The 27,964-nt window shown below is 38.2% G+C and overlaps 1 protein-coding gene across 2 annotated transcripts; it reads left to right on the top strand.

Moving 5' to 3' along the window:
- The first annotated feature begins 10 nt into the window (after positions 1-10).
- On the top strand, positions 11-26,714 carry ano5b (anoctamin 5b). Of its 2 annotated transcripts, XM_044194280.1 has the most exons (21): positions 11-382; positions 6,422-6,466; positions 11,808-11,869; positions 13,795-13,902; positions 15,446-15,514; positions 15,724-16,008; positions 16,310-16,429; positions 16,792-16,907; positions 17,051-17,185; positions 18,174-18,279; positions 18,516-18,576; positions 19,104-19,255; positions 19,388-19,462; positions 19,599-19,824; positions 20,043-20,221; positions 20,479-20,576; positions 22,614-22,744; positions 22,922-23,127; positions 23,359-23,543; positions 24,116-24,221; positions 24,332-26,714. In XM_044194280.1, the coding sequence occupies exons 1-21, from the start codon at positions 307-309 to the stop codon at positions 24,554-24,556; spliced, it is 2,766 nt and encodes a 921-aa protein (XP_044050215.1). In that variant the 5' UTR covers positions 11-306; the 3' UTR covers positions 24,557-26,714. The 2 variants fall into 2 exon arrangements, with proteins under 2 accessions (XP_044050215.1, XP_044050225.1); XM_044194290.1 differs by lacking the exon at positions 6,422-6,466 and having other exon boundaries at positions 12-382.
- The last annotated feature ends 1,250 nt before the right edge of the window (positions 26,715-27,964 follow it).

The raw sequence follows: 27,964 nt of genomic DNA, 5'->3' as shown, positions 1-27,964 counted from the left end.
CACACACACCATTTTGCCGACGAAAAAAACCCCCCTCTCCACCCCTTTATGTGTGCCTAGTCTTCTCTGGTCGCGCGAGGGATGTCTCTCACGGTAGTTTCAGTGAGGGTCGGTTATAATGTAGTCTAAATATGATCCATTTACCATCCATCAAACTGAATCGGACTCATTGATTTCATTGCGTGTGCTCAGCCGATCCCTGCATGGTGGAGTCTTCATCGACGCGACTGGATCACAGCGGCATCCTCCCTGCCTTCCCCACTTTCCTGAGAAGGTGAAGCCTTTCTAATAACACCGCCAGCCGTTATGAGACGAATAACAGGAAAGGCGAAGGATGAAACTTTGATCGAGCTGCAGAGCGCGGCGGATTCACAGACTGGAGGTAATTAAAGAAAGACTCACCCATTAACCTTTAACAGCCTCTGGGGGTCATGAGGAGGTTTCTGTCTCGTGACAAATTGCAATATTTGTCATGAAGGCTGCCTGCTTGTAGTAGCTACTCTGGCAAAGAAGCGCCCTACAGGAATAGTATAGAAGAAGAATACTGTATATCCTCGTGTTAAAATTAGAGCCTGTAGAAAATTCATTATAGCAAACCATAAAAAATGAAATATAGTAAGGCCAATGCAAACTCACAATTCAGCAGATAAAGTGTTAATCATTGTTATAGTCAAATTGTAATAACAATATAATAGTTATAATTAGTACAGTTATTTTATAATAGTTATTTTAGTGCATGTAGCAAATGCCAATGTAAAATTTGAGTGGCACTCTGTTATATAAACATATAATTTGGATACTTGGCATGTGTATGTTTTGCCCACATCTTAAAATAACTAAAATAACTAAGGTATATTATTTACTTCTTTAAGTACCATGGTACTTGGGGTCAGTTTGGCAGCTGTTCTCAGCACTGAGACAGCTCGCAATTACGTCATACATGAGCAGAAAGTGAAAGAGTTTGGGAAGGATTTGTATTAATTAGAGTCATCTCATTCAGAGGTCAGGATTGTCAAATCCCAGTGAATGCTGTGACAGAAGGCTAAACCCACCATTTTCACTCACCTTTCTGCTATCTGTCAAGCTTAGTATGTTTGTCCACATCTAATGGGATTGGACAGGCTTCACTGAGTCTTTGCTCAACAACAAACCGCTTTCAGCGTGTGGTTCCAGACAGCGTGTTCACCAGAATCCACCTGGAGGTTAACAGTCTGGACAGTTTACCCAGTCGTAGATATGCTTTCAGACATTAGTGTGATGGAATTTATTTGGTTTGCCATTATTTGTTGTTTCCATGTACAGAAATCTCTGAGGACACCAGAAAAAGAGTCAAGATTAATAGTTTAGCATAGTGTTAGTTAGTTTTTTTCATAGCCAGAACAGGGATAGAAATAAGTGGTTGTGTTCTCCCTAATATTTGAAATGTCTACAGTTAAATGGAAAGGAAATTGAGTGTGGACAAATGGAAAAGGCCACTTTTTGTGATTAAAGACTGATTGCTCTGCCTTAATGTGTTCTAATTAACAATGCATGAATCCAAAAACTTGTTTTTACCCCCATTTCCAAGGAAGCAGATTAGTCTGATGTACAGTAATAAAGCAATGGCTCTGAAGTGTCTTGCTAACACTGGCTATGTGCTAACAGTCTGAGTTGATGTCCTAACAGTTGTATCCCCGTTTACATAATCCATGTCTCAGTTATCTCAGGGACTAAAATTCCTCATTTGAATCTGTCTTATCCTCTCATTGACATTTTAATTTCCATACTCAAATGTGCAGTGGTAAACTCATATCATTTTCCAAAGCACAGAAGTCTGTAGAAGTCCAGTAACTCTGTCATGTCAAATAGGTCAGGAGACATTATAGTTTCAACCTGCAGGTTGGGAGTCCAACTGTATCTTAGAGTATCCTCTAGTAACTGCATGGCGTGTATTGACTGACCTGATCTTTTGACCCCTGCTTGTCCCCTGCATTGGAAGAGGCTCTTGTGGTGCTGCATGTCAATAAAGATGCCTCAGACAATGAGAGACTAAACTTTGCATTTAATACTGAAATTAAACTGTTTTTCTTAATGAATGATTAAATACAGAATAAGTACAAATGCCCATTTTAAGCGTCATTATGATATTTTAAGTGCATCGTAGAACATTATATATATATATATTCTTCTTTAAGTCAAAATCCTTAGAATTAGTTTTAGGCTTTTTTTTTTTACCTTTCTAGAAATGCTAAAGTATGTTGAGTGTGAGTTATTTTTAAAAAGGTCTTTTGATATTTTAACATGACATAAATGTATCAGCTTAAGTGTTATTAAAATCTGTAGTTATATATGTTATAATAACCACTTTCTAGCTCACCTGTATCATAAACCTACATATGTCTACCTAACAACTGGATGAAATGACCCAGTGGCCCTGACAACACTGCATCGCAGAAAGATCATTGAGTGATATGAAAAATAAACATAATTTATTCCCCAGCATTCATGTCGAATCACATTGTGTTGAGTGAACATAATGAAATCTCAATCAGACCTTTTCCACTTGTAAATTCCACACTCTTTATTGTGTCGATGAGGCCGTTGTTAATAAAGGGTGAGCTGTAGGTTAATAGACTGTTCTCCTTCTGGAAAGGCTTTGTTCAGGCTCTTATCAGGCCAGACCTTCAGCCACATGTGAAAGAAGAGGAAGGGGTCTGTCCTCACCTTGGTATATGTGTTGTTGGAGTGTAGTACCTCGTTCAGCTGCCCAAACACGATTTATAGACAGTCATTACTGACTTCCTACTACTGGATGAACACCAGATGCACTATAAACGCAGCAGGTACTTGGTGCCATCTTCATTCAGTATATCCTTTTAAATTGTGACTCAAAGCTTTTCAGTAGCATGCTGCCAGTTTTTTTTTTGTTTTTTTTTGGCATCTATCAGGGACAGCCATGCAATAATTCTTTTCAAATGACTCCCCAGTTAAGTGCTCCTAATAGTAATTCATATTTTAAGGGATTTGCTTCCATTTAAGGTGATCTCAATCTGCAGCCTAGCCGATGAAGTCATGTTCCAGTCAGAGTTGAAACAGAGCCAAAGAGTTGCTATGGAAACAGGCCTTGTAATTGTATTACCCCCTTTGATGGAGGCATGATACTAAATAAGACATGGAAAGCAACCAAAAATTTCCTCTCAACAAACAAGAGGACAACTACAGTAGAGTTGTTTGGGCTAATTCTTTGTGTTGCCAGAGCAAGTTTCAGACTTTATTTTTTTAGATTAAAATAAAATATTCTGGTGTAAATGTAGAACATGGCTTCCATTTGCCTCCCCCCCTGCAATGACCTATTTGCCTTTATGTACATGGACATGAAACACTTAGACGAGGGAAAACAAACCTCTTGTAGGCCATTAAATAATGATTTATGTATGTGAGCTGTTTATAGAATAGCTGTGCCTTTAGGAAATATATTTGTCATATAGTACAGTTGCCTCTGATTATAAGGCAACTGTTAATACAGAAACAAGCATAATTTTACCCTGTTGCCATCTCGTCATGAATCATAACAAAACCGAACAACCAGGACAAAGGCTGCATATCATACAAGCAAGAAAGAGACTTTCTGTGTTCTTATCTGTGATGAACAATACTCTTTTCTTCAAATATGCCTTCCTCAACAGTCTATCAAATATATCAAACGTGGTATTTTAAGTCTGTTAAGTTGTGTCTTATGAAGATAATATATTATCCCCCTCTACCCTGCACATGACCTCTTGTTTTAAAGTTTGTGGTAATTTTGCACTGTTCAAGCTTTCCGGGGATTGTCAGGAAATCTCTCCTCTGGGACTACAGTATCCTGATGATAAGAAATGTGTATTCTTCATGACAAAACAAGCCTGATGCAAACCCAAAAACAGAACTCACAGTTCAGACACACTACTTACTAAAAAGACTACTTAGTGTTCGTGATTCATAGGGTTTATATGTGCCATTAGCTGATATTGTTTGGTATTATTTTATGTAACCCTTTTGCCAACCAGCTCGTTATTAACAAGGAATAACTACAGTATATAGACTCCTTTAACTTCCAAATTTAACACTGGCAAAAGAGACATCCCGATGTATAAAACCTTTTGTCTAGGGTAAAAGTATGATTCTAGCTTCAAATTAAATGAGAGGATTCTCAGGTATAATAATTTATAATTAGTTAAAAACAGGTAGCTCTAAATGTAATTACCTTGTGGTTATTTTCCTTTTACAGTGTTGATTTTACAGTGTACCAATGCGAGACTCACACAGTGGATACGTTTTATGCTTTTATATTGAAAAGGTTCAGTTTTAAATCAAATATATTCACTATAAGAAATTCCCCCGACATAAATTATTTACCAGTCATTCCCACCACGGGTGCACTCGATTTTGAGTCAGCAAGCTTGCGTTTTGTTGGCGCGCGCGTTGGAGCTCAAATCCCTTTGTAATAGTGTTGAATAATCCTACCAGTCTGCAGTTCACCATTACGGCCAAAAAAACGAAGGAAGTACATCGATGAGATGGGCACATGGAATCCGCTCTCCTGGCTGTCGTCCTCAACGCAGGCAAGTGCGGGATCGTCCGGTGATCACGCCGTCTCTCTCTCCCGACTGGTTCCGAGGTGAATTAGCAAAGTCACGGTGCTAGCAACTTTAGCTTAGCTCTTCCAGCTCATTCTTTAGAAAACTATTTAAACTCGCTCCAGGCTGCACGAGTCGTCGGCGAGTCCTCCGCAGTCCTCCGAAACAAGGGGAAGTTTTCCAAGTGTGCTGAAGCGCGGCTTTTTAAACACTTTTTCCTAGGTTGTGTGAGCTCCTGTAATGTGCGGCCACGGTCACTGCTGCTCCATCCTTCTCGCCTCTCCGGTGGTGTTTTTTTCTCTTTTCTCTTTCGCAACGCTCTATTGTTGCGTCATTACGTACACTCCAGTAAATCAAATAATAACAAAACAAACATTACTGGGTTTCTTTCCTATTGAATAAACTATGAATTCTTATTCTATTTATAAACTTTTAACACTATACAAATGCATATTTTAACTGTATAATAAACAATGAAATTATTCATCACAAATGAAATTACAATGCCTCAATGCAATTATAATAATGAAATGGTATACATTCTCGTAAATAATAAAACAAAATACCCTTATATACTAAATAATCAGGTTATTACATTTACAATACAATTTTTGACAAATTAATCTCACTTCAAGGTCTGTTTAGTAGTTGTCCTGGAGCTGTTGATTATAGCACATGATCCTCATCAGCAGGTAGCCAAGTTGTAAGTCGAATTTAAACTATACGTTTCTTTCAAGCCAACATGGACGACAAGTCCTCCATTTGCTGATGAAGATCATGAGATATGATTGAAAGCCCCAGAACGGTTACTAAATAGAACTGCCGATTACTAATTTTGTTTTGAACTTGTTTTGAATTCACAATGTGTGTTTTATGCCTCATGTTTTCACTCTAGGGCTTTAATAACAAAGTTTATATTTGATAGTAGTAGTAATAGTAGTTTATAAGTTTTTTCCTTTCGTATCTACTTAACTGACTCAACAGGAAATGTGATAGAGAGGATGTCTTGTCATTGAAAACGTAGGCCCGGTTCAAGCTCAGGATGTTGTGGTTTCACTGTATAACCATGCCTGCAGGGCTTGTGTTTTGATATGGCATTTAATATTTCAGTTCTTTACCATTTCATATGTGAGTGCCTGCCACATTTGCATAATGCACCATAATAATCACGACAGGCACTCGGCTTGTCTGATACTGTATAGTGGATGACTTTCAGAGTGACCCATTACATTTAGACCAGAGTACTAACCTTTATCACATCAATATTTCATACACATCTACACTCAACTCCTGCCTAGAGAGACGTTGTAGGGCAATCTGTGACACTTCATCTGAAGAGTTTTAAATCAAGTAAAAAATGGGTGCATCTGTTTGAGAAGAGTCAGCAGGGCGGTCTAGCTGAATGCCAGTCCTGTGGAAGAGCTACACAAAAGCTGTAACTGGTGCTTTTTCCTGACAGTAGACACCCACACAGCCTGCTTGAGTTATAGTGAAAAACAATTTGGTTTATTATTGAATCGAATGTACACTACCCCTTGCATCATTTTCAGGTTATTACCGCTGCTTGTTTAGATGCTGTCCTACAGATGGGAGCCCTGTTCTCACTGCCACAAATGATGAAATGCTCTGCTGAGCTTTTCGGTTGTTTATTTTCTCTGCTTTGGTTAGTCTAAGCAGGTCCTGGGCACGGTTTTACAAGTGAGACTCTTTGATGGATTGTGCAGTCAATCAGAGCGTCTCAGCACTTTGTAAGCATGTACTGTATATTCACCTCTCCTGACCTACTGTTTAACACTAACCTGTGTCTATCTGTCTGTTCTTTAAAGATGGTCCCGCAGTATTGACCGCATTCAGGATAAACCTGCACTCAGGTACGGGCAGATCAGAGGCTTTATGTGACGCCTGTCTGTCCGTCCTCTCATCATCATCCTCTGCTATTTCTCTTTTCACCCACTTGCTCTCTCATCTTGCCGAACTCTCCTCAATAATGGACCGTATTTCTGTGTCTGTTCTGTTCTGTTAATTCTACGTTGCTTTGTGGTTAGTCTGCTAATCAGACCCAGACCCTGTGTGTCTGTCTGCTCTTTCAGCTTTCTCATCTGCAGAGCCTGGCTCCTGGTAGTTAAGTGTATTGTGTGTCCTGTGTTCATGGCTGGAGTGTCAAATCTGCACTGATCTGCATGCACTCATACTGTAGAGAGACATGGTAATGTGTCAATTAGGCCTGGGCGATTTGACAATGTATAGAGGATATAAATTAGTCAACCATCAGAGAATTTGTTATACTGTTTATACTGTGATATTGGTAAAGATTTTAATACCTTGATCTATAAGATATTTAATTTTCTGTATTTGCAAAAAACAGACAGTCCTGTCTGGTTATTTTATCCATAAACAGTTACTCAGTTGACTTCCCAGACAAAGTAATATATTGCATTATATAAGTAAATATCACAATATAAGGTTACATATACCATTACAGAGAATTGTATTCATATTGCCCACTCCTAGTGTCAGTCATACATGTGCACAACTGTTGTACAGTGGTGGAAGAAGTATTGATATCTTTTACATAAATAAAAGTAGTAGCAATACCACACAGTAAAAATACTCCAAACAAGTAAAAGTCCAGTAGTCATAATTTTAAGTAGAAGTACAAACGTATTAGCAGAAAAATGTACTGAAAGCATCAAAAGTACTGAATGGCAACAGAATGGCTCCTGTGAGAGTGCTATATCAGCCTATATTGTTTGATTGTTATTACTTATGCATGAAGGTGTAGTTTAACCTATGACTGCATTATATTTTGTAAGCTGGTCATATTTGTATACACACAATTTTGATCTTCTTTAGTAAAAAGTACAATAGTACAATATTTCCTTCTGAAATGTAAGGTAGAAGTATAAAGTAGGATAACATGGAAGTACTCAAGTAAAATACAAGTACCTCAAAATTGTACTTGAGTAAATTACTTATTTACATTCCACCACTGCTGGTGTACATGTGCTTTTAGCCTTTCAAGTATCATAAATAGGTGGCAAGTTCATGAAAACTTCTCGATATTGAAAAATAAGCATTATGTATTGTGCTTGTGTGTGTGGGTTGCTGAGATATTCTCTCACATCCTCTTGTCAGACAAATACTTGACCCTGGATGTCAGTTTAGATAGAGAGATGCAGGTTCCCTTTCATAACATTTGTTTTGATGACTTACTTTGGGATACACTGAAGAGGGCCGCTCTTCTGCCAGTTACACATGCTGGCATTTAAAATGAAACTGTGGAGGGCTAAATGTGCATCACATCTGGGAGCTACAAATGTCCCAGGGGTGCAGAAATTAGATGCTGATCACCGTCATAGGGAATGGAAACCTCATCAGGTTGTAGCAAATTAGGTTTTGGCTTGATTCGGCTGGGGAATAGTGGATCTGTTTGTGTCGTGAGAGAATGCACAGCTGTTATTTTCTCTCTGCATGATCAGCACATTGGCACAAGTGGCCTCCTACTCTTATATACTGTTGGCCTGTACTGTAGATTTCCTTCACTGATTTCTTTAATTATTCAGAGTGAGGGAGAACTGTCTATCTGATCATTCCTCACTTGCCTTCAATGCTCTAACTAGTGGAGGTGCGATTGTGGGCCTGTTGCCTTAGAAACATAGACAAATATTCCTCTATGGGCCTGACCTGTCAGTGGTTTAATTTTAAGACTATGGGAATATCACTGGGTGATATTTGAGGAGAAGTGGGGTAAGACACACAAAATGCTTTTCCACTGCTTGATGAGTGGGATTTTACCTTTTATTTACAGAAACTTGTATTTTTCTGGTTTAGAGAAGATGATGCTTTTTAATGAAGGAGGCATGGGTATTATTGTTATTATTATTGTTTCCACGTCTATTTCTACCTCCTTGGATATGTCAGTCTGAAGGTTCCCAAAAGCCAATTCTTTCAACCAACTGAACAAATACACATGAAGTTGCTGTCTTTTAGTATAGCCTTGACATTGGCTTACTGTCTGTGGACCTTGTGTAAGATCAGTTTGCCTCACAGAGTTAGATGGTGGCCTTGTAGCCTATAATCCTGATTTTGATCCTTAAAAGGAGATCTCCATTGATCTTACACATCAGTATCAGTTGACTTGTCAAGGAGAGTAGTACTCAGCCTGCAAAAACAATTACATAATCTTATCTGTGGTTTTGGAGGGACCTTTCCAAAATGAAAAAAAATAAACCCTAGTAAAATCACCAGTTATTTTGGCTTTGACTTTAAGGCCACACATTTTTAACAAAAGCTTACATTACAATCTTTGGCAGTGGAGTTTAACAGACGTGGGTGTTTACCAAGCAGGGAGGTTCTAATGAAGACGAGAAACAAACGACCAGGGATTGAAAGTCAGCATGTCTCAGCCTCTGATGCTTCAATTCTGACCATTCTTTTTGAAATGTATATCTTGTGAGTCCCCTACTTTTACAGAAGTGCAAAGAAAACATTGAAGTCCTCTTTTAAGTTGATTGTCTCATGTTTACAGGAGAATCTTGTAGCTCCTTCAAACTCCCACTACTCTGTTCTAGCAACGGTTGGATATGCATGTGTTTTTGGATATAATTAGGGCATTTAGGAAAAGAGACCAGCTGGTTATGTCCCTGGCTAAGCCTCACAGGGGTAGTGGTTCTCGCTGCCTCATGGATGGTTTTGCTACTACTACAGTTTTGGTCTTGACGCGCTTGCAGGGTGGCATGTACACTTCACCAAGTGTCACCAGACTAGTGGGTCCTGTTTAAGAGTGTCTTCTTCATATTCACAAGATTTTATGAGTCAGAATCCCTATAAAAATATATAAAATGTCTCTATATCCCAAAGTAAGGCATCAAAGAGAAAGATGTACATCTCACTCACACTGCTTAGAATCTGGGCTTTGACATTATCCTATGGATTTCTGTCGCTGCCATATCAGGGAGCAATGCTCAGCAGCAACTGACCATTTAGGGACACTAGTTCCCTCTTAGGTGGTGGTTAAAAGTGTCACTTTGATTAGGAGCCCACCAGAGGTTCCTGGCATGTTTTTTTAAATACCAATAAATAGACAGCTGCTGAAGTGTGATTGGGTTGCTTGGTTGGAAAGTGTGTTAGAAAACATGAGCATGAGTGCATGAGCTTTACTTTTAAACAAGTTGTAATTTAGTTCATTTGTGCCCTCAAAAGCCAGGGTTGTCAAGGACATTTTGCATGAATGAATACTATAAAACTGTGTGATTTGAATATACAGTAGTTATTTTTAGTGAATGAACATTGATTCTCATTTGTGGCAGTCACTGTGTCTGTGCTGTAGCCTACCATTGCTGCTCAGTTTTAGGCTACATGCGTGTATGACCCCATACTCCATTTATTTGTCTCTCTGTGGAAGTAGATATAACACACCGCTGGCCCTTTGCTTCTGTTTGCTCAAGCCAGTCTCTAACTGGCTGTGCACAGTTGGAGTAAGACCAAAAAAGTGAGACAAAAAAGGAAAGAGAAAAAAGCTACTGAGAAGAGAGAAAAATTCAGCTGCGCAGTCAACGATGCCTCCCACGAGCCCAAAGGAAAAATAACACTGTGTTATTTGCCCTTTGTATTCAGGGATTCCTATGGTCTAACTGATATGGCATATTTCCATTCCTTCCTAGTGAGTCTCCAAGCGTATCGTTGAGCTTCCACATGGAGACAGTCCTTCTCTCATTGGCCCACACTGCTGCCTGTTAGATCATTGTGTCTAATCAGAGGTGGCTGCCTGTGTGGAAGCTGAAGGAGGCTGGAGAATGGCGATCTTTGTGTCCTTTGTGTGCTGACTGTGTTTCATTTAGGGGGAGGTAAGACTTCTGGTACAACAGCGACACTGGCCCCCTGGCCCCTCCCACTCACTGATGTCTTCATGCACGTTCCGGCTTGCCCCACAGGAAGTGCCGCTTTCCCACCATTCAGGAATAATAGGGGAGCAGGCAGCAAGCAGAGCAATGCTACATGAGCACATTCTTCTGCCAGAGTCTGCCACGCAGGGAGAGGGAGGCACTGCTGGAATGTTGTGTGTCATTGTATTATAGATGGAGACGAGTGTGTGTGTGTGTGTGTGTGTGTGTGTACTGCTGCCTTTGTGTTTCCCCATCTCTCTCTCAGCTCCTATAAATGCTTAGCAATATGGCAAGAGTCTGTATCTGCTGATGTTGCCAAGAGACCGTAGGATTTTTATTGGGCTCTTGTTAAATTGAGTTTGTCTGAGATGCATGCGTGGCCATAACAATTATTAGCTGGCTGATTACTCTTAAAGAGATAGTTTGATTTTGAGTGAACCTTATTCTTATCCTGCATACGACGAATCCCGCTTGCATATAACCAGAGCTTATCCTAGTTTAGCTAAATTACTGGATGTGGAATAAGTAGAGAAGAATACCTACTCCATTGCTTAAAGGTTTAATACTGCATTGTCTACTTGTTGGGCTAGTATGAACATTTTCTTTAACCAAGCACATGTGAAATTCTAACAATGACATTATTTTTGGAACGATTGTTTTCCCTCATTGGGTGTGGGAGCATGTAAACAGGAAGGTGGAACGGATGTTTGAAAAGTCGACTTTTTTTCTTAAAAGAAAGTTTCTTGCATAAAACCTGCAACTTTATGAATATGTACATTGCTACATGTAGTTTAGTTTGACCAGCCATCAGTCTCTGGGTCTCTGGTATTTAGAATTCAGATGCTACTGATCCTACAGCCATCCACTGACTGAGATCATATCTAGACTACATGACCCAACAACCTCCAAACTGCACGCTGTGACATGCAGAAGGCATACATTAGTTGATACCACTCAAATGTAAATTTAACCAAAAAACCTAAACTATCCCTTTATAAGACACATGCATGACAATTTAACATATATAACATGACAATGTATACATACACTTATAATTCAAACTCATTAAACATAAAACTGACACCTTTAAGTTGTCAGACCATATTAAAGTGCACTGCCTGAACTTTAGGAACAATCTTAGTTGCTAAATTTTGAAATGTGAACTGCGCTCACAGTTATATGAAACTTATTTACACTTACACTACACTAATTTCAACTTTGAATACATGCTGTATTTTCTACCTGGTTCTGTACATATGATTGTTGTATTTTCTGTTTTTCTTAAACTGCATAATCGTTTATTTTATTTTATGTATTTCTTTTGCAGATGAAAACAGTGGAAATGGTGTTCCATTATCTGAAAGAGCGACACTGCCTGGACATACAGAGGTAAGTTCCAGCGTGGGTGTTTCAACACACTCACAGATTGTTAAGGAAAAAGTTTGACATTTTGGGAAATAAGCTTATTCGATTTCTTGCCAAGAGTTAGATGGGAAGATCGATCGTACTCTTACTGTATGTCTGTACGGTACATATGAAGCTACAGCAGCTTAACTTAGTATAAAGACTGGAAACAGGGGGTACCAACACCTCTGAAGTTCACTGATTATCACATTATATCTCATTTGTTTAATCCGTACAAAAGCCAAAGTGTAAAAATAACAAATTTTGTTTTTATGGGGGTTAATAGCCAGACAGTTTTTTGGCTGGGCGCAGTGACTTCCTATTTCTCTGCTGGTTGCCTGGCAACTTCACATCGACAACAAGAGCTCAACCTACAGTCTTTGTGCTAAGCTAAGATAATTGGTTGCTGGTTGTAGCTTCATTGTTACTGTACCAACATAACAGTGGTATCAACCTCTGCAAGAAAGTGAATAAGCATTTTTCCCAAAATGTTGAACTATTCCTTTAATTACTACATTGTTCGATAATATTTTGTATTTCGATTTGATCTGTTACAATCCAACTGTCTTATATAAGATTTCAGATTTGATTCGATTTGATTCGATTTTCAGCAATAGTTAATGCAGGTCGCTTTTGTTTTATTTCCAAAGTCTGTGTTATTTTCTTTGTAGCCACAATATTGTTTATGTCAGTGTTTATGTTTGTGTAATTTTGTAGGCTTAGATTATTGACCTTTTGTCAAATCACTGCTCTCATTGCTGAGTCACAAGACCTCTTTGTCTCAGAAAGCTCCTCTCATTTCTCTAACAGTGAGACAGAAATAAACTGCTGCTGCTCAAACACGAGCCTGTTGTCAGTCTGTTGGGTTTTCAGTGATATAGTGAGGCCAACCAGCAGATGTTAATCAGATCTTAATTCATAACACTGATTATGTTCCTGTGATGTATGACTCTACGATTCAGCACGCAAATGGAACACTTTCTTATCAGTGCTAATCTAACAAACACACATGTTCTCATTAGGTCAGAACATGATTAAATACGACTATATCTGACTATGACTATGTCCACACCTGTTAAAAAAGTCTGTTAGTGGATGTGAGGGTCTGATAAACAAGGGGTGGGGTTCAGTAAACTACTGAACATACTGTGTACTCCGTGCCATGGTTAACCGTTTATAGTATAGCTCTTACAGAGCCTCCTAAAAATACTGCAGACAGATATCACCACTCAAAAATAAACAAACTGGAAAATTGTTAGTTTTTCAACCAGTTCTCTGCATTCTGATGTGTGTTTGTCTGGGCTGCAAACACTGACATCACAAATCCAACTAGAAAATTGAAAGTGGACCTTTTTTTAATGTCATGTTGAAGTGAAACATGTGTTCATATGAATAATTAAGCTTGATGCTGTGAACAGCAAAAAGGCAGAGGTTTCTTATGCTCTAATTTAAGACCATAAATGTTAGTTGTGTCAATAAAATACATTTCAACTTCTAGCATCAAAGTATTTGAAGTTTAGGAGTTAAGAGAATGACTGAAATACAGAAGTTGATATAGAATGTGTAGAGCATGTTTCTCCTCCACAATCAACTATTTTTGTATAATGATAGGCTGTGATTGTACAGTGTCCAGAATTTACTGTTTTATGTGGTATATCCACAGTCATTGTGACCTCCCTCTAAATTTCTCTCTCAAGGAAAGAAGATTCTCTTGAAAAACTTTTCAGTTCTATCCCGTTCACTTACAAGTGGATGTCTAATCCCTGGAATCAGTAGCCTACAGTAACCTAAATTACACCTATTATTCTGGGACACAATGTGCTTTTCTATATACAGTATATAATACTGTACTGTATACTTTCAGTGAGAAAGCTTAAAGTGTTATTTTGTGCCTGTTTTTTCTCCTTCAGACAGATAAGCTACAATCAAACAAAGACACTGTGTTCTTCAGGGACGGAGTTCGAAGAATAGACTTTGTGTTGTCTTATGTAGATGACAAAGATGGAGAAAAGAAACAGGTAAGTGTAACAGAGAAGTGACAAGTTGCCGTTAGTTGACCACTCAGCATTTTACAGCGCGGCCGCCAGTGACTAGCTGTGATGCTGTTGACATTATTACACAATTTATATCCATAACAGGAATACATGGTACTACAAAGAGGAAGTGATATTCAGTAAATCAGTAAATTTTCCACAGACGCATGACATTGTGTCTGGCCCACACAGTTAGCCACTAGCTGGTGAACATAGTGGAGCATTTAGCAGCTAAAGAGCCAGATATTTCCCTCAGGAGTTGGTAGAGACCAAAAAGAGAGCTAATATTGGCCAGAAACACGACTCCAAATGAATGATAATTTTGCTCTGTAACTGCTGGATGTGTAATAAGCAGCTGTTCACAAGTTCACCATATCAACTTAAAAGGTGATAATGTCAAATGTTGTGTTCACAAGTTGTTTCTGCTGCCCCCAAGTGGCCAGAAAAATCAGTTTTTGTAGGTTTAACATGAAATGTATTGTTGTTGAGATTTATTTTTTAGATTAACTTCCTTTACTGATGTTTATTGGGATGATGGACATAATAATACATATTTAATTAACATTTAGGTAAATATAAGTATCGGCTCAGACTCGGTATCGGCAGATACCCAATATTAAAGGACTCAAATTGGGATCAGGGTCAATAAAACTTGATCGGTACAACTCTAATTCTTAGTGAGTGTTACTAGAGTTACTGTCTGGCTGACTGTTTACTCTTTTTACTTTTACTCTTGTGGACATATGTTAATGTTTACTAGAATAATTACTGTGTTGTACTTATATTTTGTTTCTTCCTAGCATGAATCACAATGTAACTAATTTTACAGTTAGCTAGTCTATACTTTTGTGCAAGGCTACAGACTTCTTAAGACTCACCTTTTAACCTCACTTTTAAGTAGTCTGTAGCCTTTCTTTTAATCATTTTGCTGGAAAGTTATTTATTTATTTGATAATTTTGCCCTGTTTTATTGCAGTTTAATGTTTGTGTTTTCTGTCTCTTATTTTGTTTATTTGTTAAATGTTAATTGAATCTATATTTAAGTGTTTTTATGTCATTTCAAAAGCACTTTTTGTATGACAGGTTGATATTGGTTTTATCATTGTATTATCATGTCGCCAGTCGATATTTTCCAGGGTCACTGTACCAGAATTTTGGAAAATTTGGTAGGGTTACATTTAAAACATAAATGTGCTCCCCAGTGCCCAATATTTAACTAGGTCAGTAATTGAAGGTTTGCATCACCCTGTGTCTATTGATAATGGCGTTAACTGTCCCCTAACTCTAATTGTAAGTTATAACAGTATTTTTTACAACACCCACTTCACGTTTGAGCTGTAACCTGACAAACAAAGAGTCAGAGAGAATGAATTGATAAATTCCTCATCTTAAAAGAGACAAGTTTTTGTAGAGGAACCTCAGACCCGAGGCTTTGTTAAATTTCCTCAAACATTGATGGGTAAAGGAGAAAACAGACTGTGTGAGTCTGTGTGGTTCTCATGCTTGTGGTTTGTGTGTTTATTCATAGGAAAGGAGGAAGGAGTTTGAGGCCAACCTTGTGAAAGCAGGACTGGAGCTGGAGACAGATGACAAATCAGTAAGTAATTCAACCACAGAGCACCTGCACCACCTAGTGGATAGTTTGCTGAGGCACACCATATTCTACAGAAAAAAGTCTTAAAGGGATGGCTCAGTATTAGACACATATATACTGCCATCCATCCAAGTATTTTGAGGAAATTGTGTAAAACTTCTTCACAATAGTTACAGTATTTTTTTTCTCTCCTCCATCTATATTTGTATCAGGACTCCAGAGACCAAAAGACGTATTTCTTGAAGATTCATGCTCCTTGGGATGTACTGGCCACCTATGCTGATGTCTTAAAGATCAAAGTTCCCTTCAAGGAGAGCGATATCCCCCATGGTCAGGATGTCCCACTGGAGTGGTTGTCACATCCTTTCCGCCTGCCAGACCACATCATGCACCCACAACCTGACTATTTTACCTACCCCTTCGACAAGACCAAGACTGACTTCTTCCTCATCAGTGACAAGGATACTTTCTTCCCGCCTTCCACGAGAAACAGAATTGTGAGTGTTTCTTATCAAAAATCATAATTCACTTGTAACATTGTAAATATCTCTTTGGTCAAAGCTTTTAGTATTTATAAATGATAAATCCTACGAGTTAGCCCAGTTTCCCTCTTACAATTCTTCTGGACAGGCTGACCCTAGAAGACTTTGCAGAGATGTTTGCCGGTTTTAGGGTTTACTCAACAGTTTCAGAAAATGCTTGCGCAACAATGAAGCAAAATGTAAAATGCATTTAGCTAAAAAGTTACTACAAATCCAAATCCCTTAATCTCTTGTTAAATCCCTTCCTTGTTATTAGGTGTTCTACATCCTGGCTCGTTGTCCGTACTACAAAGAGGGTCGGAAAGATAGAGACAAGACGGGAATCAAGCGACTACTCAGCAATGGGACGTATACAACAGCCTTTCCACTGCATGATGTAAGACACATGGAGGAAAGAACATAAATATGCAAACATGTCAAAATACATTTACTCAAGTAAACAACTACTTTTAGATACTGGCACTTTACTTTAGCACTTCCATTTTATGAGACTTTTTACTTCTATTTCATAACAGAAAAACTGAGTCCAGATACTACTTTTATCTGTAGGTTAAGATTTGACATGCAAGATTTATGATATCAAGTATAAGTAACCCAATTTCATATTAAGTACTTAGAAGTAATACTTCCTGGACCACACACAACATTAAAATGCTACTTTTAAACAAAAAAGTGGTTCTGTTGACTTTTAGATCTTTTGCTCAACAGCCCGTGTTGCATTGTTTCTTTTCCTTTCAGTGTCGATACTGGAAAAGGGCAAGAAATGCTGAATGTGAGAGTGAGCGCTACAACCTGTACAAGCACTGGGCCAGATTTCTCTGCTTTTACAAAGAGCAACCACTTAACCTCATCAGGTAAACACGTAACACCTGAAGGCATCTTTTGTTTTCACACAAGATTGAATATTTATGTCAATGAAGTGTGTTTAGTGGAAATTCTGTTGAAATCTGAAAGTTCACTGCAGAGTAAAATGTGCTGTTTGATTCTGTGGTTGCAGGAAGTACTATGGGGAAAAGATTGGGATCTACTTCGCCTGGCTGGGCTTCTACACAGAGATGCTGTTCTTTGCAGCCGTCATGGGCCTAATATGTTTCATCTATGGAGTGCTCAGTTATGATGACAACATATCAAGGTTAGTACCACCAGAGGGCATCGGGGAGCTGTTAGTCATATGGCCAAAAGTATATGGACATCTAAATATTACACCCATTTGTGATTGTTGACCATTTAATTCCAAAACTATGGGTATTAATCTGCTGCTGTAACCGCCTCCACTCTTCTGGGAAGGTCTTCCACTAGATGTTGGAACCCAGCTGCAGGGATTTGCTTCCATTCAGCCACAAGAGCAAACTTAGGAAAACCATTTCTTTATGGGCCTTGCTTTGTGCACAGGGCATTGTTATGTTGAAACAGGAAAGGGCCTTCCCCAACCTGCAGATTTAATCACACTATTGTCTAACATTGTATAATACACTATAATAAATTAAGATAAATTAAGTAGAAAGTGGATAGAAGTATCAAAGCTAAAATAAGTGTAAGTACCAAAGTGGATTTAGAGGTTGATAAGTATGTACGGTATAATACAATGTAATAATATAAGTAATAAGGAATAGTGCAATAATGAGTACTGTCAAGTTAAGTGTAGCTTATTAAGATGATTATGAGATGGTGGATATTGCACAATAGTAATAGAAGTATGAATAAATATCAATAAATTAAACTGAAAACAGAGCATATTGCACAGGAGTATTAAACAGAGAATATTGCACAATTATTTCAAGTATTGCAGTGATGTTAATGATCCAATGTCCAGTTTAGTGACTTGTATGCTGTTGTATTAAGATTCCCCTTAATTAGAACAAAGGGGTCCAGCCCAAACCATGAAAAACAGCCTCAAATCAAAAGTACACAAACGTATGTGAACAGAGGGATCCACATACTTTTGACCACATAATATATCAACTCTTATGCCTTAAAGCTTGATAGATGATTATCCAATAAAGTAATGGCTTGTTCAAAACTGGATGTTAGATGGATGTAATTGTTTTTTAAACAGCCCATTTTCAAGAAATACTGCTTTGTATTTACCTTCTATTGATGTAATTTTTTTCTCCTTTTAGCAAAGAAATATGTGACGCCGATATTGGAGGCAGTATTGTGATGTGTCCACTTTGTGACAAAAAGTGCCCTTTCTGGAAGCTCAACTCTACGTGTCTTTCATCCTGGGTAAAACATTACACTTAACATTACACATTTTAAAACCAGCAATAACCTACAGCGATAACCTAAAATTATATATAACATAATTTTACCACATAAGTACAGTATGTGAAATAAGTAATTTACTCAAATATCAGCAGTAATTTGTATCCTGCTGAGTCAGCAGTATGTCACCCTGTTTATGCCCAGCGTGTCTTATGCTTCTCTGAGGAACTTATTCTTTTCCATATTCTCTCTTCCAGCAATCCCATCTGTTTGATAATGAGGGAACGATATTCTTTGCCATATTTATGGGGATTTGGGGTAAGTGTCAATGGACGCTGCTCTTACTGAGTTTAACCTATGCATGAGATCCTAATTACTCCCCCTCTTGTGAGACAGATTTTCACAGTTAAAGCCTTTTCACACTGAAGCATCAACCTCCAGCCATACTGCTTCAGCCCAGAACAACTTGCCAGCACAATTATGTTGTTATGTACTAAGCAGTCGGATAGCTTGTCCAGCACACTGTAGGCCCACAGTGCATAAAAACTGGCCTCATGCACAGCAGTTAGCCAAGAAGTGATGAGAGTCATGGCACAGCAGAAACACATTTCACTCCTAAAACCCAACATAGACATTCTCTGTTTAGTCAGTGCAAAAGCCACAACATGATTAAGGTCATAAAAGATCTGTCCAAAAAAATGGATGGACACACAAACACACCTGCACAAAGACATGCACAGTATAAGTTCTTATTGTACAGCAAAATCTGTTTTTATATTTGTTAGAGGTGACTCCCAAACTAAGATTTTAACTTTTTGTTTCCTTTCTTCAAATCTATTTGGCAGTAACTCTGTTTTTGGAGTTCTGGAAACGGCGTCAAGCCCGGCTGGAGTACGAGTGGGACTTGGTGGACTTTGAAGAGGAACAGCAACAGCTTCAAATCCGGCCCGAGTTTGAGATCCAATGCACTAAAAGGAGGCTCAACAAGATCACTCAGGTGCTTCAATCCCTTCATTCAAACATGGAAATAAACACGACAAATACAATGTACTCTGTGGTTCGCAAATAATAACATGGTACCTACTTTAAAAACAAGAAATAATAATTATACTAACAACTAATCTTTCAGGAAATGGAGCCATATCTCCCCATCACCAGCAAGTGTGCTCGCTTCAGCCTCTCAGTAGCCACTGTTATATTCTGGGTAAATTAATGTTTACTCCGTCGTGTGTGTTTGTGTATGCATGTGTGTGCTATTTACAATAATACATAATGAGAAATATTCCATGTTTAGTTACATACTGTCAACAGCTTTACATGTGTGTGTGTGCTCCCCACAGATTTCTCTGATAGTGGCCTGTATTATTGGGGTCATAGCATACAGGCTGGCCGTGTATGCTGCCTTCGCAAGTATCATCAAAGACCCTATGAGGAAGATCCAGTTGGTGGGCAGATTCATCACTCCACAGCTAGCGACTTCTGTCACTGCATCCTGCATCAACTTTGTCATCATCATGATCCTCAACTTCTTTTATGAGAGAGTGGCCATCTGGATCACTGATATGGGTAAGGAGATTTAATCTGACATTTACTGAATCAAAAAGAATAGCTGAGAACTTAAACACAAATGACAGGAGTGTACAATAGAGTCACTTTCATCATTTTGTCTTTTCATATCCAAAATAAAAAAAACATGGAGCAGACATTATTGTCATTTTACACTGATCTGCTGTGTGGTGTTGATTGTAACCTGAGGGCATCTTCAAACTGTTTGCTTCCTGCAGAAATCCCAAAGACCCACCTCGAGTATGAGAACAGGTTGACCATGAAGATGTTCCTGTTCCAGTTTGTCAACTACTACTCCTCGTGCTTCTATGTGGCCTTCTTCAAAGGCAAATTTGTGGGCTATCCTGGTGACTACTCATATATGTTTGGCAAATGGAGCAAACTGAGGAATGAGGAGGTGAGTTTTTCTTGCCCTTTATTATGTCTAACTGAGACACTTCTCAAAATACAATATTGATTAAAGTTACTTTGTGTACTGTACTGAAATGTTTTTCTTTAAGTAAACATCCCCATAGAAAGGGCAAAAATGCCTTACCTCTAACATTTTTCCACATTTTTCTACAAGTGAGGACAGCTTTGTAATCTGGTGCTGCCAACAGGAAGTGCATGAAATAAAAGTGTGTTATATAAACTAAAAACTTCTTGCTGTCCTAGTGTGACCCTGGAGGTTGTCTGATTGAGCTGACCACACAGCTTGTGATCGTCATGGCAGGAAAACAACTATGGGGCAACATTCAGGAAGCCCTGCTGCCGTGAGTCCACCAAATTCTTGTCCTCCACTAATTCTTTCACCTCTTAATTATTCACCTCATAAGCCATACTATCAGAAGAATTTTAAAATAAGATTTTTATTTAAGATTTCGCAATTTGCAGATTTCTAGTGCATTCATTTTATTAATTATTTTTACAAGCTCAATATGTTGTGTACACAAGTTATCATCAAGTGGGTGGAACCAGATTTATCCTCAAAAAATATCATTTCCTACCATGCAGCTTGCCCACTTCAGACGCACACACCCACGTCCAAATTGAGAGAATTCAGTTTATTAAGTTTTATTTTCACCTCAGAAGATCATACAGTGAAATTCTAGCTGCTCTACCTCAAAAACACAGACATTTTAAAGAATAGGCTAAGACAAGGAAGGGGTAAGCAGATTTAGACCATGTCTGACTTCACCTGTGATCAATTACATGGTCATGGGGAAGATTTACAGGTTAGATGAATGTTTCTGTATTGCCAAGAAGAAGACATTATTAGCCAAGCTGAATCCTGAGCTTTCAACACACAGATGGCAACGATTTCACCAAAGGCAGTACTTGTAAAAAGCACCAAATTACAGTATATCAGGTACATATACAGTGGTGTGCAAAAGTGTTTGCCCCCTTCCTGATTTTTTTGCATGTTTGTCACACTTAAATTTTTCAGATCATCAAACAAATTTAAATATTAGTCAAAGATAACACAAGTAAACACAAAATGCAGTTTTTAAATGAAGATTGTTATTATTAAGGGAAAACAAAATCCAAACCTACATGGTCCTGTATGAAATAGTGATTGCCCCCTAAACCTAATAACTGGTTGAGCCACCCTTAGCAGCAACAACTGCAATCAAGCGTTTGTGATAACTTGCAATGAGTCTTTTACAGCGCTGTGGAGGAATTTTGGCCCACTCATCTTTACAGAATTGTTGTAATTCAGCCACATTGGAGGGTTTTCGAGCATGAACTGCCTTTTTAAGGTCATGCCACAGCATCTCAATAGGATTCAGGGCAGGACTTTGACTAGGCCACTCCAAAGTCTTCATTTTGTTCTTCTTCAGCCATTCAGAGGTGGACTTGCTGGTGTGTTTTGGATCATTGTCCTGCTGCAGAACCCAAGTTCGCTTCAGCTTGATGTCACGAACAGATGGTCAGACATTCTCCTTCAGGAGTTTTTGGTAGACAGAAGAATTCACGGTTCCATTTATCACAGCAAGTCTTCCAGGTCCTGAAGCAGCAAAACAGCCCCAGACCATCACACTACCACCACCATATTTTACTGTTGGTATGATGTTCTTTTTCTGAAATGTGGTGTTACTTTTATGCCAGATGTAATGGGACACACACCTTCCAAAAAGTTTTGTCTCGTCAGTCCACAGAGTTTTTTCCCAAAAGTCTTGGGGATCATCATTTGAAAATACTCAAAAATGGACAAAAGTGGACAAAAATTGAACTTTTCGATTTGGATTTTGTTTTCCCTAAATAATAACAACCTTCATTTAAAAACTGCATTTTGTGTTTACTTGTGTTATCTTTGACTAATATTTAAATTAATTTGATGATCGGAAACATTTAAGTGTGACAAACATGCAAAAAAAAAAAAGAAATCAGGAAGGGGGCAAACACTTTCTCACACCACTGTATGACACGTTAGGACCTTTTGGTGTGTGTAATGTTGAGTGTATTGACGCATTGCATTGACATTGATTGAAAATCATGTCTATAAAACAAGCAGTGACCCAAAAGCTATTAGGAGATGTTTTATAGAAGTATTAGATATAGAATTAGAAATGCTGAGTAGCTGTCCCAACCTTTTGTGCAGACTTTTAAATATCTTGTTCCCATCTGATATATTCATTGTGTGCATTCAGCCAATCAGACAAGAGGACTGTAACTATTAATATTGTCATTACTGTGCTGATTGTGTCACTGTCATCTCTCTCTGGAAACGTCTTGTTGGCTTTGTGCAAATCCCATTGTCAGGTTTTAGCAGTTTGACGTCTGTTTCTTCTTCCTGGGCGTCTTGATAGGCTGATGCGTAACTGGTGGAGTAGCAGAAGGGGGCGGCACCATCCTGAGAACCATTACAGCCGCTGGGAGCAGGACCACGTCCTGCAGAACTTCACTCAGCTGGGATTGTTCTATGAGTACCTGGAGATGGGTGAGATACTTTACTTACCTTGTTTATAATTAATATCTGGACAGGATATATATGTGAATTTATGGGTTACAAATTACTGAGACAACAGCTGTCTTCTTTTCTATCCCTGTATTACATTTCCCTGCTTCTCTTCTTTTTTTATCACTAACTCTCTGTCTGCTCTGTCTGTCGTTTCAGTGGTCCAGTTTGGTTTCATCACTTTGTTTGTGGCCTCTTTCCCCTTGGCTCCCCTCCTGGCTCTGTTCAACAACATCCTGGAGATCAGGGTGGACGCCTGGAAGTTCACCACCCAGTTCAGACGACCGGTGGCATCCAAGGCCCGAAACATCGGAGCGTGGCAGGAAATCCTCAACGCAGTGGCCATTTTGTCTGTTGTTACCAATGTGAGTGTTATATGTGTAGTAGTGTAGGAGTGTGTTTATCAGTTACATTCAGTTCATATATGATAAATGTGTAACATTTTTGGATCATGAATTGTTGCGTTGTCAACAATTTCAAAATTCAAATTCAGCATGACACTATGCATCAAACTAACCGTTTTTTTTTTTTTGCATCAATTTCACATCAGATGTAAATATTTAACTGAAAGCCTTTTGTGCTTACTTTTGTCCCAGGCTTTCATAATGGCGTTCACCTCGGACATGATCCCCCGTATGGTCTATCTGTATGTTTACGGTAAAGGGGCCATGAACAACTACGTTAACAACAGCCTGTCAATCTACAACATCTCACAGATACCTAAGGACAACATGCCCGAGGAACAAGACTACTGGTTTGTTAACTTGACTACCACCTGCAGGTATTATAACTGTTTTGATTCAGTCTCACCAGTCTTATAGCATTGTTTTCAGCAAAAAAGCTCTGATAAACCCACTGTACACTATGCTAAGCAAACAGACAAAGTTAACGACTAGCTGGTGAACATAGTGGAGCATTTAGCAGCTAAAGAGACAGATATTTCCCTCAGGAGTTGATGGAAACCAAAAACAGAGCTAAAAGGAGAGTGAATATTGGACTAAAATTTGAGAGTTGGCCCAAAACACGACTCCAAAATAAATAATAGTGTTGCTCTGTGTTTACTGGACATGAAAATAAGCAAATATTTGCTAACATGTTATCCTTATCAGCTTTATATGGTTATAATATGTCAATGTTGGCCAGAAAGGTGCAACTTATCATCTGAATGAATACCTTTTGCTTTAATTCAAGAATTTGAATTATAAGTGTTTATATCAGTTGTTTGAGCTATTAGATAAGTTTTGGAGTTGTATAGCATTTACTGATGTGTACTGATACCAGCATATTTTGTTTAATGACATTAATGAAACATTACTGATTGTATGATGCCCCTTTGCTTGTTATTTTGTACAGATACCGTGACTACCGTTACCCTCCAGGCCACCAGAGGGAGTACACTCACACCATGCAGTTCTGGCACATCCTGGCAGCCAAAATGGCCTTCATTATTATCATGGAAGTAAGACAACACAGCTAAATTCTGCACTCCTTACTCAAAGAATAAATGCTCAGAATAAATGTAGGAAGCTGATTATATCTTTACCATAATTAATAATTCTTCCTTTGCAGCATGTGGTCTTCGTGGTGAAGTTCTTCGTGGCGTGGTTGATCCCGGACGTCCCATCAGATGTGAAGGCACGGATTAAACGAGAACGCTACCTGATTCAAGAATACCTTCATAACTACGAGGTGGAGAGACTCAAACTCCAGCTGAGTGCCAGTTTCATCACGGAACCACAGTCAGAAAAGTGCTTGATGACAGACAAGCATGAAGTGTTGTCTGAGTGCCTGTAGCTTCTGCTTCACGCCTCCAACTAACCAAGCCAAGAATGGACATATCTGGGAGTTTTCTCCTCACTGAGAACATCCATATACAAGGGCTTCTGTCTTCGGGATAAAAACGCTATTATCTTTTCTTGCTGAATGTACTCCTGTATTAGGATTTGTATATAGGCATCAGAAAAAAATCCATTTCACTTTGCTTAAAATCATCTTCTTGAGTGGGTGAAAGATTTCTGTGCCATAAACAAAGTGTTGAAAAGTGTAGCGAAGGCAAATAACAGCAAAGAGCAAAAACATTGTAACTGCAGCTTGTACCGTTCCCCATGTAATGCCTTCAAACTTAAAAAAAGATCTCTGTATGTGCTGATAGAGTTAAAGTTTGTGGTGTCACATTAGGTGTAATTACCCTTTAAAGAGTTGGTTGTGATATCATCCTTTTAATTTTCTGCATGTGATTCTTCTAATGAGATTACAAGATGGACTGTTTAGACAAGAAGAAATGTGTCAGTTGTAAAAATATTTGAATGGTAATTGTGGTAAAGAAAAATCATAATTTTAGGGATAGATGTTTTGCATCACATATCCTTGATCTGTCATTTAACTATGAATATAGAAAATGGTTCAAAAGTTTAAATATATCTAAAATGAAACACATCCATATATTAAAAAATGAATAGATGGTGCTTATTCATCCAAAACTTTCACTATGTTTCTTTTTAAATCATTTAAAACAAATGGTAGCTAAATAATGTGTAGTTCCACTGATCTATAGCTGGGCTATACAATTGTTAGTTTTGTTATGTGAGTCTATTATGTTTGGAGAAAAGCTCTTAAAAACTGTGTGTGAGAACCAAGTACCTCCGTCATACTGCAGTGATATTGTAACAGTGTTCCACCCGTTCCACCCTGAGTTAGGGACTGCAACAGTAATATGGTGAGAGAGCAGCTGCAGGCTCATGTCTCATCTTCCAAATGTATTTCCAACTTGCTGTGGGACCAATAATAAGATTTCTATCAACAGAAAAGACTACATGAAGAAAATGTTGGAAGATCTCTTGAAAGAGTTTCGGCTGTTAGTGTGTCAGATTCACTCCTCCTTGTGTTACACGTGGATAATAAATGGCCTATATTTCTGTTTTCAGATTCCACATTATTGGTGTCTCCATAGGCATAAGCAGTGGTAACCTTCATTTCAGAGATATACAGAAAGGAGAAGAACTTCTTGTGCCCTGGTTGGGATACATGTGAGTGAGGATTTCAGTGACAAAAAAAATTACTCTAGCTGGTTACTAAGTGTTGCTGTAGATATAGAGAATATGTTATCTATTTTAATGGGTTGTAGTGCAATTAATTTATTGAGCTGTTTCTGGTAGCCTGAAGCATTTGTGTTTAGAGTTACTTCACAAGCCTCTTTTTAAACTCCTTCTTATCAATTTACTTGCAACAACCGATTTCTTGTTTTGTACTATTCATCACCTCATAAATGACCATCAAGCAGTGTTAGCTCAGACAGTTTGTCAAGTACATTTTATGCTCTGAATTACTACTTTGTCAAGGGACCAGAGAAGGAAAAAGCTACACATTCTGTGGGAGACAACAGATGATTATATTTCATTACAGTATATTAGTCATTTATCAGCTACAGTATGGCTTTTTTAGCTTCTTAAGCTTAACATGCATTTTGATTTTTCTGTGTTTATATTGAAACCTCTTTGCAGTTGTGATTCCAGCTATCAGCAAATTATATTTGACAGTCAAAAACTAAGCCTGGCTTACTTCAATCTCAGGATAACCCATCTTCTAATGTTTGTTGAACATCACTTGTTGATACAGTATGCAGATGTCTGATGCATACAGGGGGTTAGAGCATGATCCTACAAGGTGCATGATGTATTTCCCAACAAACAAATGCCTTAAACGTCTGTGTTTACTTGTTTTTGTATGATTTTGTAATGACAAAAGTTTCCTATCTGAATTCAAAACCTGTTTCATATCATTTGTTGCTTCTGCTAGTCATTGCAAAGTAGTTGTTTTGTCTGGTTTGATGTGCATACGTTTCTGTTATTTAAATATTTTGTCAGTTACATTCTAAGTTAATTGTAGCCTTTTGTACAGAAATGCAGTAACACACTGTTAATATTCACAATAAATAAAGAAATAACTAGTTTTAGTCTGAGTTTTATTTGCATGTAGCCTATACTACAACGCAAAACCAGATTCCAAAAGTCAAACAGGCGAGGTCAAGACCTCCCCCAACTTAAAGATCCCCTCTAAACATGTTTTAACACAAATACTCTGCTTTGAATAATAATTAGAGTCTAATAAGGTTTTTCCCACAAAAAAAAGTTCAATAAACTGTTTGTAAGCACGTCTACTTCTTCTACCTCATTGAAAAATTCTGAATCTATGAATATGTCAATATTGTTCATTTCAAAAGTTTAACTACTGGACACAAGACGTCTCCTGCTTCACTGTATCAGGATTGGCTTCCAAACTAGTTGTGATGTCACTAATTATCCTCGTACGTGCACGGGTTAAACTCAGATTCAAGGTGAGCACAGAGAAACTTTCCTCCTTCAGCAGATGAATGTGAAAACAGCCTTCTAGCGTCAAACTCTGCAGATACATCATTCTGCACAGGTCAAACATCCAAGTGAAGTAACAACAAGCAAAGCACATTTTTTACTGGAGGGTGACTTTAAGGAATAAAAAGAAACTAAACAAATATATAAAACATGATTTAGCAAAATACATAAACGTGAAAAGAAAATAAATGGCAGCAAGACACAAAATGAACAGAAGAATTCAGCACTATTTAGCTCAGAATACTCTCACAGAGAGCAAGGTGCAGTGTCATGTGCGACCACCAGATGGTGCCCAATACCAACAAATGACAAGAGAGACACTGATCGCTTTTCGTCTTTCTCTTGTGTCCTCTAATGGTACATCTAAGATCTATATCTTGAAAATATATTATTATTATTATTACTATTATTATTGTTGTTGTTGTTGTTGTTGTTGTTATCACATATATGAGTAATTGTGGCATTTTATTATTTGGCTAAATGTGGTCTACAAATGCTGCAGAAGGACAGTTATCAGATGATATATATCCTTCAAATCTCATAAAATATTTTTTAAAAATGCTTCCAAAATGTTGTTCCTGCCTCTGTAGGAAGATGCGGGAGACGCTTAAATTATTGATGGATTCTTACGCTGAGGAGAGGAACATGTTGGGGGGAAATCCACTCCTGCTCATTTGGTTTCCATAGCACCGCCCTCGTGAGAGCTGCAGCTTTCATATATGGGGTTGACTGTCCTTGTTTTTAAAATACTTTTTAAGCATAAAAACGCCAAATAAAAATATATAATCGAAATAGAGTTGTATTATATCTCATATCATTTAGGCTGCGACATAAA

The sequence above is a fragment of the Siniperca chuatsi genome, linkage group LG1, assembly GCF_020085105.1.
Source record: "Siniperca chuatsi isolate FFG_IHB_CAS linkage group LG1, ASM2008510v1, whole genome shotgun sequence".
Lineage (NCBI taxonomy): Eukaryota > Metazoa > Chordata > Actinopteri > Centrarchiformes > Sinipercidae > Siniperca > Siniperca chuatsi.
The sequence above is the reverse complement of the archived record's forward strand: the minus strand, read 5'-3'. Positions and strand labels throughout refer to the sequence as shown.